The following is a 21,195-nucleotide window of genomic DNA, read 5'->3' on the forward strand; positions in this document are numbered from 1 at the left end:
CTTTTTTAAAATTAAACTTATTTTGAGAAAACTGTGGTTTCAATTGCAGTTGTGTGAGAAATAAGACACACAGAGATCCTGTGTGCCCTTCTCCCAGTTTTCCCAGTGGTGACATCTTGCAGAAGTCAGCCCAAGGTCACAGTCAGGATGTTGATGTGCAGACGGAGCCGCACGGGGCTCTCAACCAGATCCCCACAATAGTTTCTTATTTCCGCATGGTTATACAAATGGACCGCAGTGGGCAGCCTTTGGGGATTGCTTTTCACTCAGCCTAGAGATTCTCTGGAGATTCATCCAGGTTGTTGCTGTATCTGTGCTTCATTCTTGTTTTTTATTGCTGAGTAGCAAGCAGTCTATTCCTCACTATCAAAACTCATTTTAATAACAAATTTTATGTTTTTATTTTTATTTTTTTTATTGAGAGAATTCCCAATTCTCTCTGCAGCCTAGGTCTGCAAAGCCACGTAGAAGATCAGTTTTCTCTGAATGCCTTGGGTACTTTTTTATTTGGGAAATGGTTGGTTGTTGTTTTTTTTTAACTATTGTGTTTTTCAAGCATTCTTTGTTGTTTTAGGTTGAATTGTTACAGGAAAAATTGAGAGAAAAATCAGATGAACTTAATGAATTGGTGATGAAGAAAGAATTAGCAGATAGACAAGTATTGATCCAGGAAGAGGAAATTAAACATCTGGAGGAGACAAATGCTGATACCAAGAGGAAAGTGATCCAGCTCCAGGAAGAACTGGAGAAGCAAAGAAAAGCTATGAAAGAGCTACAACAGGTAAACACCCTATGTTGTGTGGGATTCTGTCCGGGTCCCCGTTGTTGGTTCATCACTCTGAGAACTCTGAGCTGCTTGGGACAGGTGGGCGAGGTGGGCGCTCCTTTTCACAAGGAAGACTGTGTTAGGGAGGACCTCAGACCAACTGCTGGCAGAGTTCCCTCTGACCTCTTGGCTTTTATTTGCTTTAAAGGAAAAATGCTTCGTATGTCTCTTGCACAATTAGTCCTCTGCTGCATCACTTCATGGGTAACACTTCTGGTCACCAAGCGTGTAGGGGTTTCCCCCACACCAAACAAGTGTTCAATTCTCAGCAGATTCCAATGGGGTGTCTTAGAACTTAGTTCTGACACCATCCTCCTGAGTTAACGTCAGACCCCACAAGTTAAGGGCTCAACCTCCCACCCCTTATCACATCAGATGCCCATCCTAGGTCCAGGTTGTATAGATCAGAGGTCCCCACAACCCCTCCTTGAGTTTTATTAATTTTCTAGAGTCACTCACAGAACTCAGAGAAACATGTTACTTAGTAAGTCACCTGTTTGTTATACAGGATATAACTCAGGGACAGGTGATGGAAGAGACCCACTAGGTGAGGTGTGGGGGGAAGGTGCACAGGGCTTCTGTGCCCTGTCCAGATGCCCCCTGTCTCCTTATCTTTGTGTGTTCAGCATCCTGGAAACTCTCTGAACTCCCATCCTTGGGGTTTTTATTGGAAGCCCCATCACCTAGGTGTGATTGATTAAATCATTTGTTGTTGGTGATTGGTTCGACCTCCAGCCCTTCTACCTTCCCTGGAGGTCAGGGATGGACTAAAAGGTCCAACCTTCTAATCACATTGTTGGTTCCCTGGCGACCATCCTTAGGTGACCTTGGGGCTTTCTAAAAGCCACCTCAGTAACATAAACTCAGGAGTGGCTGGAAGGGGCTTGTTAATGAATATCAAACACCTTTGTCACTCTTTTCACTCAGAAATAATTCCAAGAGTTTTAGGAGTTCTGTGCCAGGAATCAGATCAATACCAATATTTATTTTTATTATAAGTCACAATATCCTATCTAATAATAGACAAATATGCAAATTGACCATACCTCCAACACCCCACAAGCCACGCCCACAAGCCTCACCCACCGTCCAATCAGAGCGAGTATGCAAATTAACCCAAACCAAGATGGCTACCGCCACAGAGAGCAAGGTTTCCTAGGTAACAGAGGAAGCCAAGCTTTCTGCCAGCCGTTGCAGGCCTAAGCTACAAAGTTTCAATTATAGACGGTAAACAAATTCAAACAAATGGCGGCAGAATGGAGCTTGAGAGAGCAGGCCAGGGTTGCCGCCGGCAATAGGGGAAGCAAAGCTTTCCACACACCCTGGCCGGGCCCACCCGCTTAAGGCAACAAAGTTTCAATTATAACCCCAACACAAATGGCTTTGGGCCTCGGAGGGAGCCCCAGGCTTGGCTCTGCTCCAGGCTACAAAGTTTCAATTGTAGAAGGAAAATAAATTCAGATACCAGGGCCTCTGATTGCGTTGCCAGGGGGCGTGGCTGGCCTGCAAACCACCACAGGCCCCTCACTCAGGCTGCCCCATGCCCCAAGGGTACCCCACCCTGATCAGGGACACCCTTCAATATAATAGCATTTTATAACAATTTTTATAGTACTCCTTAGTAATTTCATAAAGTAAATATTCAAGATTTTAGGTTTAAGAAAGTTATTTCATTAAATACTTAGCACTAGTTACAATTATTTTCATTTTTGAGTTTAGTAACTATGTCAATTCCCCCAGTGAAAATGCCTCCAGTGAGTTTTCATGGTGTTGTTTGGATGCTTTTGTTTGTATCTGAACGCTAGGATGAGGCTGGAGGGCTGTGCTGAGGGTAGGAGACCTGTGGCATTTCTGGTCATTCAGCATTTCCTCAAAGGCAACCAGACTTCTGGTATTTCACTTATTTAATAAGCTGGAGGTTAAAAGTTACATGAAAAGTGATGCTCCTTGAGAAATTTTATTTTTGAATCATTGGTTTTGTCCTAAGACAAATCCTGCTTCAAGGAGGCTAGTTTTTATCAGGTGTGTTAGGTTCTTGAAAATGCCCATGAAAACTATTGAAGGAGTCAAGCTTGGCTCTTACCTCAGGACACCAACCTGGCCCCGGTTTCACCTCTTTTCACCTCCTTTCATCACTTGGAGGGGAGTGGTGCTTGGTGCTGACTTGGGGACAGTTCCTCGAAGCTGCTCTCCCCTCCGCCCCCGCCAAGCAAACATTTACTGAATTATTAGATGCCAGGGGTATAGGAAATGCCTTTTTTCCCTACACAAAGTTGGACCAATGTGTTGTAACCATTTTATCCATATTAAATTTTCTTTGAAAACTTCTTAACAGGCTGTTAAAATTATTTGTATGCATATATTGTCATCCATTGCCCTGTTCTTTGGCAAAGTCTTTTCAGTTTTTTTATATTTGCTAACAGTCAGAGACTATTTTGTATCTTGTTGAATAATTACTGAGGATCAGTTCATCCAGTGTAATTGAGGCCACCAGTGGCTCTCTGTTTGGGATTGCATCCTTCACCAAGCAGATCTCTACTCTGGAGCATGGCTGGGTCTGGGGATCAGGTGTGGTACGTGCAGGTGTGTGCAGGAAGAGCTGGGGATGGTTTACACTTTAATAGACGGCACATTGAGGCCCCTGATTCTTGAAATACTTGCCTAAAATAAATCTCATTTTTTCTTAAATAGGATAAAGAGGCACTACAGCAACAGCAGATGAATAACTTGCTTCTGGTGTCCACATTGCAGTCTAAACTAGATGAGGGCAAATGCTCTGTGCCTCCTGTGGACAGCTGCCCCGAGGGCCCAGAAATCCAGTTAGAGGCCGTGCAGAGGGCACTCTTGCAGCGGGAAAGCGAGGTAAGGGGAGGGAGATTGGATGGGTGGTTTCCTCTCTTCAGTGCCTGACACGTGTCCTCTGCACTGCTGTGTAAAGGGCAGGACGTCCAAATGATAACCTCAGTGGGCTTGTAACTACTGCATATTCTTTGTAATTTTAGCATTTTTATGTGGGTTATAGGATAGTAGTAATTTTTTTTGGCATGTACTTTCAAATCTTTTAGCATAATTTTAATTATTGTTAAATCATTTAGAATATTAGGTAATTTTTAATGTTTACCTTCATTTGTTTCACTGAAAGGTTTTGGACTTAAAAGAACAATTAGAAAAGATTAAAGATGACTTAGTTAATAAAAATGAAGAAGTACTACATCTGAACTTAAAATTAGACCTGCAGAACAGCCATGCTGCCGTCAGCGTCAGAGGACTACAAGAAGAGAATGCTAATTTGAAGGTAATGTGACCAGACCCACCTTGTCATCTACGTTTCTGTCGGTTAAGTGCTGCAGCCCAACATGAGAACCATCATTTACAGGAACTGGGTACCTCAGGCCTTCCCAGGAGACGTGAGGCTTCCTTCTGAAGAGAGAGGACCCTGCTCTGGCAGGTGATTGCAGAAAGTGCCTGACTTGTGTCTGTACTGAGGTTGGCACCTAGGGCAGCTCCAGAAAGTGTAGTGTGGAGGCAGCGTCTCGGAATCATGAGTGGAAAGCCAGAGTCACCTCGACTGGGGAAGTTCACCTGCTTTCACCTCCACACCAAACTCTTGCTTTTGGTTTTGCAGCACTGATGACAGTCATGCCTTGAAGGCTGCTTGTAGGAGAGGCACTTCCCTAACTGCCAGGGAAACAAATCATAACTTGGGAACGATGGCCCTGCTCTGGCCATTACCAGGGTGCCCATTCAGGATGGAAAAAAGTCTGTTTTTAAATCTTCTCTGTTATCTTAATGAAATGGTGCTTTTCAAGCAAAAAAGAAAAACAGCTCTTATATAGTGGACATGATAATCAAAGCTGTAAAGAAAACATAATCTTAAAAGATGGCCTTGAAATATATTGAGTTTAGAATAGTGGCCTATGATGCCAACCTGGCAATTGTTTGATTAGTGATAGCATGGAAAGAAATCCTAGGGTCTGTGTCATTTGTGCCTAAACCTCCCAAAGGCTTGCAACTGCACAATTTAGAATATCTTCAGTGAAAATGAGTTTTAGGCCGGTCCTAGGGTCACTGCTTATCTTTTCAGTGGGCACTCATCCTTAATTACTAGATGAGGAGCATATAAGAACGGGCTTTACTTACTCTTTGGTGGTTGCTTTAAACCAAACATGTCAAACTTGGAGCCAGCGGGCCACATTTAAATGAGTTTTACATGCTTGCTTTAAACTAATTTCCTGGAGAAATGCGAAACTGATTTTAGAAAACCAAATTAATATGTCACTTTAAATAAAAAGCACTGTAATAGAAAAACATTTTCAAATTGAGTGTTAGTATTTGAAACTACAAGCTTATTTATTAGGATAGTTTATGTCTGCAAGGCCTGGGGACTGTTCCCACAGTAAGGCTTTATTATTATTATCATTTCAATAGGCATTTCTGCAAAACAAAGAAAAGGAGATACTGTGTATGAGCGAGCAGCTGGAGGCACAGCTGGCTGGGATGGGAAGTGGCGCTCTCAGCGAGGTAGGTGGTCCTTTTGGCATGAAGGCATCTTGGGCATTCATGTTCTTGGTAGTTTATAAGTGTCACCTTGGATCAACAGAGACCTCTGGGGTGATACTACATAAAGTGTATAATGGCTTTTTCCATTAATTTTGATGGAAGGTATAAGGCCTGAGGCAGCTGCTAGAGTAAAAAGAAGTTTTGTCTGCAGTTTTTTGTGTCTCCAAATTTCACTGTGACAGAGGCTATTGAGATATTAATGATCTGTGTTGATATCTTAAATATTTGGCAAAATTTAAGAATATTATTTTGTGTTACTTTGAGGAATGCCTTTATTTTTTATTTATTTAATATATTTTTATTAATTTCAGAGAGGAAGGGAGAGGGAGAGAGAGATAGAAACAATGATGAGAATCATTGATCAGCTACCTCCTGCATGCCCCCTACTGGGAATCAAGCCCACAACCTGGACATGTGCCTTGACTGGGAATCGAACTGTGACTTCCTGGTTCATAGGTTGATGCTCAACCACTGAACCACATTGACCAAGCTTAAGGAATGCATTTAAAACCAGCAACTAATTATTAAAATTTTATTTTTCAAATATATTTGACATACAGTATTAAATTAGTTTCAGGTATACAGCATAGTGATTAGGCATTTAAATACCTTTTGAAGTGACCCCCACCCCTGATAAGTGTACTACCTATGTGGCACCATACAGAGTTATTGCAATACTAGAGGCCCGGTGCATGAAATTCGTGCACTGGTGGTGGTGGTGGGGGGTGTTCCTCAGCCCAGCCTGCACCCTCTCCAATCTGAGACCCCTTGGGGGATGTCCAACTGCCGGTTTAGGATCGGGCCTACACTGGCAATCAGACATCCCTCTCACAATCAGGGACTGCTGGCTCCTAACCACTCGCCTGCCTGCCTGCCTGATTGCCCCTGACCACTTCTGCCTGCCAGTCTGATTGCCCCCTAACCGCTCCCCTGCCAGCCTGATTGACACCTAACTGCTCCCCTGCCGGCCTGATCGCCCCCAATTGCCCTCCCCTGCAGGCCTGGTCCCCCCCAATTGCCCTCCCCTGCAGGCCTGGTCGCCCCCAATTGCCCTCCCCTGCAGGCCTGGTCCCCCCCAATTGCCCTCCCCTGCAGGCCTGAAGGCCCCCAACTGCCCTCCCCTTCTGGCCTGATTGCCCCCAATTGCCCTCCCCTGCCGGCTTGATCGCCCACAACTACCCTCCCCTGCCAGCCATCTTGTGGTGGCCATCTTGTGACGGTCATCTTGTGATGATGTGGGGGCGGCCATCTTGTGATGACACGAGGGTGCGAGGGCCACCTAGGCTTTTATTAGTATAGATTACTGATTATGTTTCTTATGCTGTACTTTATATCCCCATGACTATTCTATAAACTTGTACTTCTTAATCTCTTCACTTTTTTCACTCAACCCTCCAACCCAACCCCCTCTCACCTGGCAACCATCAGTTTGTTCTCCATGAATTTGCTTCTGTTTGTTCTTTTAGTTTGCTTTTTAAATCCCACATATAAGTGAAATGATATGCTATTTGCCTTTTTCTGTCTGACTTATTTCACTCAGCATCATATCCTCTAGGTCCATCCATATTGTCACAAACGGCAAGATTTCATTCTTTTTTATTGCCGAGTACTAATACATCTTCTTTATCCAATCGTCTATTGATGGACAAATCATACATCCAATAAGGAGTTCATATCCAATATAAATAAGAAACTCATACAGCTTAACACCAAAAAACAACAACACTCCATTTCTTCCATATCTTGATTCCATGTCTTGGCTATTGTAAATAATGCTGCAATTAACATAGGGGAGCATATATCTTTTTGAATTACTATTTTTGTGGGTTGTTGTTGTTTTTTATACATACCCTGAAGTGGGATCGCTGGATCATATGGCACCTCTAATTTTCATTTTTTTTGAGGAACCTCCATACTGTTTTTTATAGTGGCTTTACCAATTTACATTTTCACCAACAGTGCATGAGGGTTCCCTTTTCTCCACATCCTCATCAACAGTTATTTGTGGATTTGTTGATGATAGCCATTCTGACAGGTTTTAGCTGATTATCTCATTGTGATTTTAATCTGCATTTCTCTTACAATTAGTGACATTGAACATCTTTTCATATGTCTTTTAGCCATCTGCATGTCTTTTGGGGGAAAGTGTCTATTTAGGTCCTCTGCCCATTTTTTCATTGAATTGTTTGTTTTGGTTGCATGAGTTTCTTATTTATTTTGGGTTTTTAAAATTACGTTATTTTTTTAGGTATTTATGCATGTATTTATTTATTTGTTAATTCCCACCTGAGGAAATTTTTTCATTGATTTTTTTTAGGCCAGTTGGCATGGCTCAGTGGTTGAGCATCGACCTATGAACCAGGAGGTCAGGGTTCAATTCCCGGTCAGGCCATATGCTCTGGTTGTGGCTCGATCCCCAGTGTGGGTGTGCAGGATACAGCCAATCAATGATTCTGTTTCATCATTGATGTTTCTATCTCTGTCCCTCTCCCTTCCTCTCTGAAATCAATAAAAATTTACTTAAAAAAAATCAGAATGACGCCTAAAATCTAAATTCTTCCTTTAGGAAAATCAAACAAATCAGAGTTGTTTATTAACAAAATTCATACTTAAAAGGTGGCAAGCCCTACCCGGTTTAGCTCAGTGGATAGAGTGTCGACCTGCAGACTAAAGGGTCCCGGGTTCGATTCCGGTCAAGGGCACATGTCCGGCTTGCAGGCTCCATCCCCAGTGGGGACATGCAGGAGGCAGCCGGTCAATGATTCTCTCTCATCATTGACGTTTCTCTCTCTCTCTCTCTCCCTCTCCCTTCCTCTTGGAAACTAATAAAACTATATTAAAAAAAAAATAAAGGTGGCAAAATATTAGTATGAAGGTGTCATTAACTGAGAAGTGGCCAAGTTAGAGCTTCCTCAGAATTCTGACAAAAGAGGGCTGGGCTCTGGGGCAGTGCCCAGCAGCCTCAAGTGGAGTATCTGAATGAGCTGCCCAGCAGCAACAGGATTTTCCTTTGAGATAGTTAAGTAGTTGGGGTGCAGCATTTTGGGAATTTTTTATATATTAACTGTTATTTGGTGTCATTGTTAGTTCTTACTGCTGTTTTGTATTTCAAACTGTGAAGACTACTTTTTTTTTTTTATGTTTACCTTAATTTTATTTTGTTTTATTGTGGTAGGAACACTTAACACAAGATATTACCTCTTAACAAATTTGTAAAATACAATATTGTTAACTATAGGCACAATGTTGTACAGCAGATCTCGAGAACTTCTTCATCTTGTATAGCTGAAAGTGTATGCCCATTGATAAGCAGTTTCCCATTTTCCCCTCTCTCCTAGCCCCTGGTAACCACCATACTAGTTTTTGATTCTGTGAGTGTGACTATTTTAAATACCTCAGATCAGTGGGATGATGTAGTATTTGTTCTGTGACGTCCTCAGATTTTATCCATATGGTGATATATTTCAGTATTTCTGTTTTTAAGGCTAATATTCTATTAAATGCATACAGATTCTCTTTATTAATTCATCCTTCAATGGACATTTAGGTTGTTTGTGAATCTTGGCTTTTGTGAACAGTAGTGCATTGATTCTGGGGTGCTAATATCTCTTTGAAATCTTGATTTTAGTTCTTTTAAATAAATACTCAGAAGTGGGATTTCTGGGTCCTATGGTAATTCTGTTTTTAATTTTTGAGGAACTGCCATACTGTTTTCCATAGCACCATTTTGCATTCCCATCAACAGTGTGTGAGACGCGTCTACTTCTGACAACAAATTCAGAGCTGTAAGTTGAGAGGGGGTTCTGAAGGCAGTTATGTAGTTTGCCTCTGAAATGTGCTCTTTCTGCAGGTTATGTATAGTAGAAGCTCTGAAGTCGAGGAGCTGAAGTCCATTATTGAGACTTTGCAGGAGAACCAGGAGCGGCTGCAGAAGGATAAAGCAGAGGAAATTGAGCAACTGCACGAGGTCATCGAGAAGCTGCAGCGAGAGCTGACCCTCGGGGAGCCTGCCAAGCATGAGCTCAGTGACAGCCAAGCTGAGGATCTCCAGAGTGAGCTAGAGCGTGGGCTATGCTGCCTGCAGGCCGAGGGAGCCAAGACCCAGGCCACACTGCAGGCCGAGCTCCAGAATGCTCTTGAGGCCAAGGAGGCTCTGAGCCAGCTCCTGGCTGAGCAGGAGCACCAGCATGGCCAGGCCCTGGAGGCCCTGCAGCAGCGCCTGCGGGTTGCAGAGGAGGCTGCCGCGAGGCAGCTGGCCCAGTTGAGGTCCAGCGCTACCCTCCAGGAGGCTGAGGTCCAGGGCCTGGCCTCCCAGATTCAAGAGTTTGAGGCCGCCCTCAAAGCAAAGGATGCAGAGATTGCCCAGAGGAATTTGGAAATTGAGGCCATAAACAGAAGGCACTCAGCCCACTCCACAGAACTGGAGGCCATCCTGCTGGCCTTCACCTGCCTCCGCCGCACCCTGGAACAGCAGCCCCCGGGTGCCACACACGAGCCCCCTGAGTTGCAACGGCTCCGAGTGCAGTGTGTCCGCCTCAGCCACCAGCTGCAGACACTGAACCAGCGGTTTCTGCGGTGCCAGAAGGAGCTGGATAAGCAGCAGGCATGTGGGGCCCCCGTGCTCCATCGTGTGAAGGGCAGCTTCCAGGGACAGGTGGCCAGGAGTGACAAGGCCTTGTGTGATGAAGACTCGGAACAGTATGTGGGCAACAGGCAGCTACCTATGGCCTCCTGTGGTCAAGCCGATGATCCACAGGTGAGCCTGGTTCCCCTGTAGTCCCACAGGTGCAGTCTGTGTGCAGAGAGCAGGAGGCCCTGACCAAAGCAGCTGGAGGTGGAGCACTGGGCTGGAGCAGAGGGAGTTGGGAGTTCTCTGATGAAACAATTATTTTTCTTATCCTTCTCTTCTCTTCTGTTTTTTTTTTTTTTTTTTAAAATGTATTTTATTGATTTTTTACAGAGAAGAAGGGAGAGGGAGAGAGAGTTAGACATATCGATGAGAAAGAAACATCAATCAGCTGCCTCCTGCACACCCCCTACTGGGGATGTGCCTGCAACCAAGGTACATGCCCTTGACCTGGAATTGAACCTGGAACCCTTGAGTTCGCAGGCCGACTCTCTATCCACTGAGCCAAACCGGTTAGGGCTGTTTCTGTTTTAATTAATGAGTCTCCTCTCTGTGGTGGGCAGTTTCCAATAGGTGCTTATGTCTGGGAGGGGAAGTGAGTCTGCAGCTTGTGCTGACTGGGGCCCTTGCCATTTGGGATCCATAGAACCTTAAGTTAGGACACATGTATGCAGTGAGATTAGGCTGGGTCTTGCTGTTGTGTACAATTTTAAACTTATTATTGCTGTAAGTTATTAAAGCTTTTAAAAACACTTCTTTTTTTGATAGGGAACACTCAGTGATGTGGAGCTCAACCATGTATTAGACATGTAATCAAGTGGTTTATCTTTTATCAACCTTTCCAGTGTAAAATGTTTCAAGCTCATTTGGGGGTGGGGAACATGCTTCAGTTTATATTTGAGTAGAGTTCTGCCACTCCCCCGTCAGCTTGGGGTTCTGTGTTGAGTGCACCCCATTCTACCACAGCTGGCACTTGTGCCCTCGGAGCCCTCAACCTCCAGCACATCTTGTCCCGTTGTGGTTTATGAGCAGACAGCAGGGTTGCAGCATGGTCTGGTCTCACGCTTTAGAGCTCCCAGAGCCTGAGGCTACCCTGCAGCTGGCCTCCCTGCATTTCTGACATTCCGTGTGTTTAGTATAATCTTTATAGCATTATCATTGTTTTTTTCCTCTTACTGTAGGGTCCAGTGAAAGATGATCTGCAGCCTGCCAAAGCCCTGGTGACGGTAAACCACACCGGTCTCCACAAACAAGACAGCATGATGTCGATGCTCACTGTCTGCCAGAGGCAGCTGGAGTCTGAGCTGCTCCTTGTGAAAAATGAAATGCACTTGAGTGCTGAGGACTATGGCAAAGCATCAGGGACAGTGAAGGTACTTAGGCTCGTTTCAGGAGAGACAGGCAATCCTCTCTGGCATTTTGTTAAGGGGACACACACACTACGTAGACTGTAGACAGTGACATGTTTTCTGAATCTATCATACTCTCATAGCTATTCAGATTTGCTTTGAAACGTCCTACACGTTTCATTTAGGCACTCTAGGAGCTAGTTTTTTGTTTGTTTTTAATACGTTTTTATTTATTTTTAGAGAGAGAGGAAGGGAGAGGGATAGAAACATCAATGGGAGAGCAACATTAGCAATGGCGAACCTGCTAGCGGTTCACAACCTGTGGGTTGTGACCCACAAGTTGAGAACTGCTGCTATAGAGCCTAAGACCATCAGAAAACACAGATATATACATTACGATTCACTAACAGTAGCAAAATTACAGTTATGAAGTAGCAACGAAAATAATTTTATGGTTGGGGGTCACCACAACATGAGGAACTGTATTAAAGGGTTGCGGCATTAGAAAGGTTGAGAACTACTGGTGTAGAGAAATGCAAGTGAGTTTTATAATTTTAACAGTTTTTTATGTGGTATCTTCAGGGTTTTCTGCATATAAGACCATATAATCCGTGAACATAGATAGTTTTGCTTCTTTCTTTCCAATTTGGATGTCCTTAATTTCTCTTTCTTGCCTAATTGTTCTGGCTAGGACTTCCAGTACTATGTTGAAGTGGTGAAAGTGGACGTCCTTTCCTTGTTCTTAGTTGTAAAGGTTTCAGTCTATCACCATTGAATGTGATTTTCACTGTCTCTCATCTATGGTTTTTATTATGTTAAGGTTGTTTCTTTCTATTCCTAGTCATCTTAAATGATTTTATCAAGAAAGGGTGTTAAAATTATGTCAAATGCTTTTTGTGTATCAATTGTGTGATTTTTTTCATTCATTTTGTTAATGTGGTATATTACATTGATTTTCCTATGTTGAACTGCCCTTGCATTCCAGTAATGAATACTACTTGCTTATGGTGTATAATCCTTTAAAATGCGGTTGAATTCAATTTTCTAGTATTTTGTTGAGTATTTTTGCATAAATGTTCATAAGGAACATTGGTTTATAGCTTTCATTTCTTGTACTGTTTGGCATTCGTATCAAGGTAATACCTCATAGAATGAGTTAAGAGGCATTCCCTCTGCTTCTGTTATATGAAAGAGACTGTACAGAATTGGTATAGTTTCTTAAATGTTTGGTAGAATTACCAGAGAAGCCCTCTGAGCCTGGTGCTCCTTCTTCAGTTTATTGGAAATGTTTGAGAAAGATTAATATCAGTTCTTTAAATGTTTTATAGAATTCACCAGTGAAGCCATCAGATCCACAGCTTGTTTCATTGGAAGATTTTGAATACTTGGTCGTCTCCTTTGTATTGAGATGTTAACATGAGATTTAGTGGTAAACTGACTCACTCGTGCATTCTCTGTTTGTCACCTGAGAGATGTGTGACTGATCATACAAGGAGGAGCATGAAAGGCTTGTTGGGTTGAGAAGTGAATTGTGAGATAGGAGATGTTTAAGAACTGAGGTTTGACTATATTGCATCAGATAAGATTCTGCCAGTGCAGTTGATGTCCAGGTGGGGAGACAGACTCTTGTACTTTCTGCTGTGCCATCTTTCTAGAATCCTCTCCAACAGTTGCCTTTTAGGCACAGAGCTTTAAGCCTTGATTCTGTCTTTTAAAAAATTTGAAATCCTAAGAGTCTAGAGGGACCAAAGGGCTCATCATGGAATCTCATACTTAATTTCTCAGTCTCTGAAATTGGCTCATAAAACTGGCTCAGACAGACAAATGTTGCAGCATGTAATGCAGTTATTTTACTGTATGCGTGTTCTATCTCACCTGTAGGATAAAGAAAAACGACGGGAGTGTTTTAAGCTGCAGAAAGTTGATCTCATAACTCAGGTGAAACAGCTTCAAGAAAAACTGAACCGTCTGGTATATTCTATGAACTTCCAGAACATCGAGACAGAGGATTTCAACTCTCAACAGCCATTGGCATTTTCTCATGTTTTAGAAAACAGTTTGAATGGTAGTTCCAGTAATGGTGAAGAAACTGACAAATTGCCTCCTGTTGATGAATTTAATATCAATAAAATTACACAGGATGTAATTGACAGTATTGGAAATCAGGATTCATTGAAAAGAAATGAAATGCCAAATGTTCCCATGGAAGACAAGGTAGATTTGCAGGATGGGTCACTTAGTTTACAGGTGAGCTTGCCGAGTAGCTCCCATGACTTAACCTACATTGAGGAGGCTGAGCCCTTGAAGAATGCACTCAGTGCGATGGACCTGTCCTCCTGGAGCTCCCCCGAGGTTGTCAGGAAGGATTCAATGCTCGATCCACCACCCAGCCTGCCCCTGACACCCTGCTTGGACGTCCTGAGCCAGCACAGCCTGGATATCTCCCTGAAAGATAGGACGAGTGCGTCAATGCTCCAGGCTGACCAGTCGGGGCTGCTTTGTTCCCTTGGTGGGTCAGCAGCAGAAAAGGCCCCTTGTTGGGCAGAGTCTTCATTGGCCGCAGACGGGGCTCCCTCCGCTGATCCTCATGTGCATCGTATGGTTGTGGTAGGTTGGCTTCCCTGGGGGCTGTGGGTGTTGTCCTGCTTCAGTGTCTGTATGGTGCCCAGGGCTCCAGTGTGTTCCCATGGGACTGTGTCTACATGGCCCGCGGTGTCACAGCGGCAGCCATTGTTGGTTCACCTCCTGCAGGCCTGTGGGCCGGGTGTGGATGAGCTCCTCACAGTCCCCTGGTCAGCTATGTGTAGGGACGGTCAGCTTTCTACAGGACTAACCCTAATCCACTGTAATGTGAACATTTAGACACTTAAGTCATTTTTGGAAGTATGTGAGATGCATCGTTAGGACTAAGTTTCTTTTTTTTTGGGGGGGGTGCTAAGTTTCTTAACTAATACTGATTTTGAGAAGTACAGTCATAAACTCATCTTTGTGTGTAGTTTGCATATGGGTTTTTATTTAGAATGTTTTTTAGATTTAGTTGTATTGCATATTTAACAGGTTGCACATGTAATGCTAATTAATTTCAGGAACACTTCAGTTTACTATTTTTTTTTTTTGACCAGTTTACTATTTTTGTTAGATTATATCTTTTATAACATAGTTTTGGTATTTTGTTTAAGTTAGATCAAATAAAAAGTAAATTAGGATATATGTTTTATTTGGAGTATCTATATTCTATTATTTCATGCAAAAGTACTTCAATCTGAAATATTTGCTAATGACTTGTTTAAAATATTCCTAGAGCACTGTGGGTGAATTTGATTACATATTAGAAGCATGTGACCTCAGATGTGTCCATAAGGTTTGAACACTTTTATTTGGGTTCTTTTTTTTAAAAAAAATATATTTCTTTATTGATTTCAGAAAGGAAGGAAGAGGTAGAGAGAGAGAGAAACATCAACGATGAGAGAGAATCATTGATCGGCTGCCTCCTGCACGCCCCCCACTGGGGATCGAGTCCGCAACCCAGGCATGTGCCCTTGGCCAGAATCAAACATGGGACCCTTCAGTCCGTAGGCCGGCGCGCTATGCACTGAACCAAACTGGCCAGGGCTTATTTGGATTCTTTGTGGGAAGATGATAAATTCAGGTCTTAGAATGTTTCTGTCAGGCAAGTTTAATTCCATGATGTGATAAATTATTTTATAATCATTTAAAATTCTACCTATTTGAACAGGAGAAAGATGTTGAGGATTTTATTATAACGTCTCTTGATTCTCAAGATAAGTCAAGATCATCTCCTCTTGGGTTAGAAGGAAAAAGCAATGGAAGTGAAAACAGTGAGTTCTTCATCTTTTTAAAAAAACTATTTATTTTTACAGTTTTAGAGTCCAAAAAGCACTGAGAATTCCTGCATATCCTTCACAGATTCCCCAGTGCTAACGTTTACCTGGTTTGCTGTGTATACTGCCTATCTTTCTCTTATTTCCATTTCTCTCTGTCTTTTGTGTTTGAACATTGCTCAGCCTGTTTGAGAACCTGGATGACTCAGCAGGCTGGCCTGCACGGCTCTCAGGAAGCTCAGTTCCAAAGGGCCTTGCCAGTAGCCCCCGAAGTTCTCCTTGTCCCACGTGGGTGCTGTGGGGAGGAGCAGACAGAAGGTCTGAAGCTGCTTTTCCCTCAGGCGCCCCTCCATTTTCCAGAGCTCGTGTTTCCAGCCTCCTGAACTGGAATGGGTCTGGGGCCTATGAGCTTCTGAAAGACTTTGAATTCTGATTTGAGGACCCCTTCCCATTAGATCAGGGATGGGAACATCCGGCCCGTGGGCCCTATAAGGCATGTGAAATCACTTGGTCTGGCCCTGCCAAGGCAGTAGGGGTGAGTTAATTAAATGTTTGACCAAATATAGCAGGCCAATTTTTAAGTTGTTAATTTTATATGGCCCATGAATGATGTTATAAATATCCAAGTGGCCTTAGGCAGAAAAAAAAGGTTCCCCACCCCTGCATTAGACAGAGGTTCCGGGAGCCTCTAATTCTAGACCTGGTTCAGGGTTCCCCAGCCCTAGTGGCTGATTTTAGGGCTTTTCCTAACCAGATGTCTGCTGCTTGTCCACCTGCTCCCAACCTGTCCTTGCTGTTGGCATCTTCTACCTCCTGTCCTCTCTCTTTATCCTCATTGTCTGGGTTCTCACCTGTCTTTACCCCATCCTTGGGTTTGTGTGTGTCTTTTGGCTGTGGCACTTGCTCTGCAGAGTCCTGTGGGTTCTATCTCTTGGGATAAGGAAACACACATCAACATCTGTGTAAAACTGACTGAAATAGCTGAAGATTTATGTTCAAATCATGAACATTAATATTTTAAACATGCAAAAGACACTTTTTCTTAATGTATGTAGATCTCGTCTGACGTTTTTATTAAAATATTTTTACCATCTTTGTGGTTCATTGATTTTTTTTTCAGGGAGAAGATTGCAGCTATAGGCTTCTGGGTGTTTCCAGGCCCAGCCTCACATAGCACAGCCCAGTGGGGGGGTGGGGTCTGATTCCCCTCAGCACTCTGCAGAGCATCCCCAGGAATGCCCCTGAGAGAATTGCAGTTTTAGACCCTGATTTGGTGTTTTATTTAGGTGATGGCTTCGGGTGTGGAGAGATACTAAACCAAGGTTCAGGAGGACTTGAATCTCCCACTGTTAGTCCTGCAGTGCCATCCCCTGCCTCAGGAAGCTTCCGACAGCGACTGGAAGCCATGAAGGAGAAGGAAGTCCACCCAAAACAAGTTAAGGTAATGGGTGGTGGGAGCAGGGCGAGGTGCGCTGATGGGCTCCATCTCTGGCCCACTCTAATTGTGCCATTGGCTTCCAAGTGTTGCATGAGGATCATACTCTGCTCAGAGAGCTCAGCTTCAGCTCTGTCCTACCTTTATGCCTCATGTGAGGAGTGTACTGATCCTAACACCAGCTTCTCCATGAGGACAGCTCTGGGAAGCCACCTTCCTCTTCGCTCAGCCTCTTTGGGCAGGACATAGATGGCCAGCATGCATGTCCCAGTTCCCCACTGCTCTATAGTAAACGGCCCTCTCCTGTTCTCACAGACCCTGTGGGCAGGGACTCGGGGCCGATATGTTGGGACTGTTTCTTTGCACCCTGTGTCGGGGGACACCCCCATGATTTAGCCATTCCATCTGTAGGCACCTTGTCCCCTGAGGTATCATCCATCAGCTGGGACTGTGTACACACCTCCCATGGGGCTTCCTCATAGTATGGCAGCTGTGGTCCTAGGAGAGCCAGGAAAGTACATGGAGTCTTCGGAGTCTTCATGACCTCTCCATGGAAGTTGGCCCGAGGCCCTGCCCTGATCTGCTCTCAGGCTTAATGGAGGGACGATGTTCACTGTGCAGGAACAGATGGGATGGCTCCATCATGGGGGTCATCCTTGGAGGGGCTTATATAGAAATTCACTCTTTCAAAACCAGTTTCCTGCTGTTTCTGACTGTTATGGGGGAGGAAAGCTTGAAAACCTCACAAGACAGTAGGTTCTGCTCTTTGATAAAGGCCATGCGAGTAATGTGCAGGCAGCCCCAGCGAGCGTTCATGGCGAGGGCAGGACAATGAATGGATGAGTGCTTTCAAGCTGCTTTTCCTTCTTTTCCAAATGTTTGTGCTCTTGTAGGCTTTGCTACAGATGGTGTATGACGAGAGCCACCACATCCTGGCCCTGTCCGAATACCATGGATACCCCAGCGCACTGAGCAAGGGCGAACCAAGCACACCCATCAAGCACTTCCTGAGGGGTGGCCAGGGACTGTTGGAGGCAGTGCCAGCTCTGAGGGGCCACCTGACCCCAGCACCCCAACAGGCAGAGAAGGTATTTTCTCACGTTTTAGAAAACAGTTTGAGTGGTAGTTCCAGTAACGGTGAAGAAACTGACAACTTGCCTCCTCTTGAGGTCAAAAAATTTTGGAATTGTTTTACCATATAAGCAGGAATAGGAAACAAGTAGTGGTCAGTGGTGGCAAGAAGACTGTGATATTGACTAGCAACCCTCTCACTCACATTCATGGGCACCAGCCACATGTGAGGGGGCCGGGCGGGGCCGGGCCTTAGCCCACAGGGTCTCAGTGTCCACTCTGCAGCCACGGAGCCAGGGAGGCCAGGAGAGGGGGCAGTGCAGAGGTGAGGGCCAAATGCGAACTATGTCCAAGGGAAGCCAACCTGCCATGGGCTTTGAGGGAATAGTGGGCAGGACACTAGGCTGAACCTGTAGGGGAGGCGATCTAGAGCAGGTAGCCTGAGGGTGGCCGTCTGTGCATGTCCACACCCTGTGTATGCATACACACGACCCCGTACCTCTACCCTGTGCAGTCATGTGCTCTGGCATGCACTTACCAACGTCACTTCTGGCCTTGGGCCTGCCGCAGACGCAGGCCTTGTGTTGGAAAAAGGTTTGCCTGCTGACTTTGCTTGACCTTGTTTCCACCACCGTCTTCAGTGGTTTCTTCTCTGCTTGGATGGCTGTATTGGCCTTGCATGCCCTGGACAGTCCGGGGGTGCTCCTGTGTCTCTTCTGTTGGAGTGGCTCCTGTTCTAACCTTAGATGCATCTGTTGCAAACACTGAGCTTCTTGTTCCAATTTTAGGAGCTTTCCGACACCTGCCTTGACTGGAGAGGAGAATTCCTGCAGGTAGTCCAGGAGGCATTTGAAAAGGAGAGGGAGATGCTGACGGTGGAGCTGCAGCCTCAACTCGGTGGCTCTGACTCCAGGGCTCTGGTGGAGAGACTGCAGAAGGTGGCCCAGGAGCAGGTAAGCTTGGGCCTGGGTTACTTTAGAGCTTACCCCTGTTTCAGCTGACCTGGGAACATGCCCATGACTGAGAGGAAACCCTGCTACAAACCAAGTGTAATACTGCATGTTTCTGCATGAATTCTATCACACGGAAGGAAAGTTATATGCCTCTACCCTCCTTTATACCTCACTCTGTTCTACAGATAACTGGCCTTTCCTTGAAAGGAAAAGCATTTTCAGACTGCTCAGCCCCAGGTTATGAGCTTGAGTCCAGAGTCAGGGTGTGAGGTTGGTCAGAGCAGCCCCCAGGCCTGAAAATGAGACAAAGGTGCTGGGGGTGATGGTCACTCATGTCCTCGGCATGCTTACCCCCGAGCCAGGGATAGAGTCAATAGTGGAGGCTTGTATGTGCAGAGGGTGTACTGCTTCTGCCTGGAGCCACCAGCTCCCTTCTCATCCTGTTTCCCCATGTGGGCGGGCTCCTCGTCCCTGCAGAGCCTTCCTAACTGCTGTCCCTCTTTTACCCCATCTCCAGGGGGACCTGCAGGAGAAGTCCTTGGAGCACCTACGTCAGTCCGACAGGAGCAGCTTGCTGTCCGAGATCCAGGCTCTGCGAGCCCAGCTGCGGCTGACGCACTTGCAGAACCAGGAAAAGCTGCAGCAGTTGTGCGCAGCGCTGACCAGTGCGGAGGCCCGTGGGAGCCGGCAAGAACACCAGCTGCGCAGGCAGGGTGGGTGCGCCCCTGAGAAACGTGCCCACCTGAGGTTCACCTGGTGGGTAAGGTGGCACACAGGTTAGCAGAGCTCCTCTGGACTGCCCAGAGCTGGATCTGGTGGCAGCAGTGACATCTGGTTTCTTCAGGTCCCTGAGTGCAGGGAATGTCAGCCTCGTCATCAGAATACTGTGGCTGGAACATTTGTCGGTTCATAGAACTCTGAGTAAAAATGACTCTGAGACCAGTCAGCACAGAGGCTTTGCCAGGAGTCCTGGCAGGTGGTGAGGGGCCTGGTGTCCGAGCAGATGTGCTGGGTGCCAGCAGGACCTAGTCTGGGAGAGTCCCTGGAGCTTGCACTGGGCTTAAGTAACTGTTATAGTTTGTACATTTAATTAGATTCCTTGGGTTTTTTTATAGAGATGCTCATGTCACCTGTGAATAAAAATTTTCTTTTAATTTTTTCTTTCCCATCTACCCCCTTCTCTCGCTGACCACTCGTCAGGCCCTGAAGCGCGTGGTGAATGGAGTGTCTGGCCCTGCTCCTGGCTGCAGGGGAAGCACTCCATGTCTTACCCTTAAATAGGATGATAACTGTGGTCCTCACAGATGCCCTCTGTTAGCTCTGGCAAGTCCCTTCTCTCCTTAGTTTTGGAAGCTGAATGATGGCCAACTAAGTCTGTCTAGTGGGAGCAGTCTTTCATTTTGGCTGTGACCCCTTGTCATGGTGCATTATGCTTTGTACATTTCTGGGCTGGGTTTGCTCTTATTTGGCATCTGCATTCATGAGGGATACTAGTCTGTAGTGTTCTTCTGGTTTTGGCATTGGAGTAGGGCCAGCCTCGTGGAGGACTGACATCTGTCTACTCCTCTTCTGTTTTCCAGAGAACTAGTTTATTTCTTAACTTTTGGGAGAATTCTCCAGTGAAGCCATCTGAGCTGGAGTTGTCTGTTGGGAGGTTTAGCATAGGAGTGACAGATGGGATGGCATTTTAGACCACAGGGATGGTCACACCTGGCCTTCCTGCCCCCAGCAGGGAGGGCTCTGAGCAGCCTCCCACATGCAGGTCCATCTCGGCCTAGCTCCAAACTCAGCCTCCAGGGAGACCCCAGATCTGAACTGCTGCAGGGGTAAGAGGGGGTGTGGCCCACCCTGGGGAACCATGTTGTGTTGAGGCCTGGTGCTGTTCGGGTTGGAGGAACCAGCAACAGGCAGAAGGAATGTGCCCCTGGCACCATCAGAAGCAACGCCTTTTAGGTTACAGAAACTTCATCCTCCCTGTCTCCTTAACTGACTTGTCTGTAATTAAATCATCTGTACAACTCTCTTTGGACTCATGAATAATGCTATTTTATGTTTTCTAATCTTTTTCTTAGTTGAGTTACTGGCATATAAGGTTGAGCAGGAAAAATGTATAGCAAGTGATCTACAGAAAACCCTCAATGAAGAGCAACAGAAAGCAAATAACGCCCGAAAGCTGCTGGTGGTGGAGCAGAACGCAGTCAAAGCTTTGAAATCGGAGCTTTGTGAGTGTAAACAGGACAATGAGAGGCTGCTGAAGTCCCTCAATGACGTGCAGAGGGAGGTTCTCCAGCTGAGGTACGTATGGCACTGCCTTCGTGATACACTGCCCGCTAGCCCCCAGCTGTCGTCAGACCTTCGTAGAATAAATGGAAGTTACATAGTTCTCACCACATCACTCTTGGCAGTGAAGTAATGGAGCCTCGGTGCCATGACCTGTGCTGCATGCTCAGTAGGTATTAGACAAAAGTGCCCTGCTCCCGTGTGTTTAGAGCGAGAAGGCAGGACTGAGCATGTGTGCAGATAATGAGGAAG

The 21,195-nt window shown here is 45.3% G+C and overlaps 1 protein-coding gene across 1 annotated transcript in view; it reads left to right on the forward strand.

Annotated features, from left to right (window-relative positions):
• Positions 1-21,195, forward strand: part of PCNT (pericentrin) — a 91,301-nt gene that overhangs the window by 53,744 nt on the left and 16,362 nt on the right. The window contains exons 25-37 of the mRNA XM_054713631.1: positions 575-781; positions 3,518-3,688; positions 3,969-4,121; positions 5,255-5,347; positions 9,237-10,142; positions 11,195-11,386; positions 13,244-13,969; positions 15,099-15,201; positions 16,491-16,645; positions 17,533-17,727; positions 18,499-18,663; positions 19,181-19,376; positions 20,736-20,958. Of these exons, the coding sequence (XP_054569606.1) occupies positions 575-781; positions 3,518-3,688; positions 3,969-4,121; positions 5,255-5,347; positions 9,237-10,142; positions 11,195-11,386; positions 13,244-13,969; positions 15,099-15,201; positions 16,491-16,645; positions 17,533-17,727; positions 18,499-18,663; positions 19,181-19,376; positions 20,736-20,958 (3,485 nt within the window). The remainder of the gene's footprint in view (positions 1-574; positions 782-3,517; positions 3,689-3,968; positions 4,122-5,254; positions 5,348-9,236; positions 10,143-11,194; positions 11,387-13,243; positions 13,970-15,098; positions 15,202-16,490; positions 16,646-17,532; positions 17,728-18,498; positions 18,664-19,180; positions 19,377-20,735; positions 20,959-21,195) is intronic.

The sequence above is a fragment of the Eptesicus fuscus genome, chromosome 3 (assembly GCF_027574615.1).
Source record: "Eptesicus fuscus isolate TK198812 chromosome 3, DD_ASM_mEF_20220401, whole genome shotgun sequence".
NCBI classification, from domain to species: domain Eukaryota; kingdom Metazoa; phylum Chordata; class Mammalia; order Chiroptera; family Vespertilionidae; genus Eptesicus; species Eptesicus fuscus.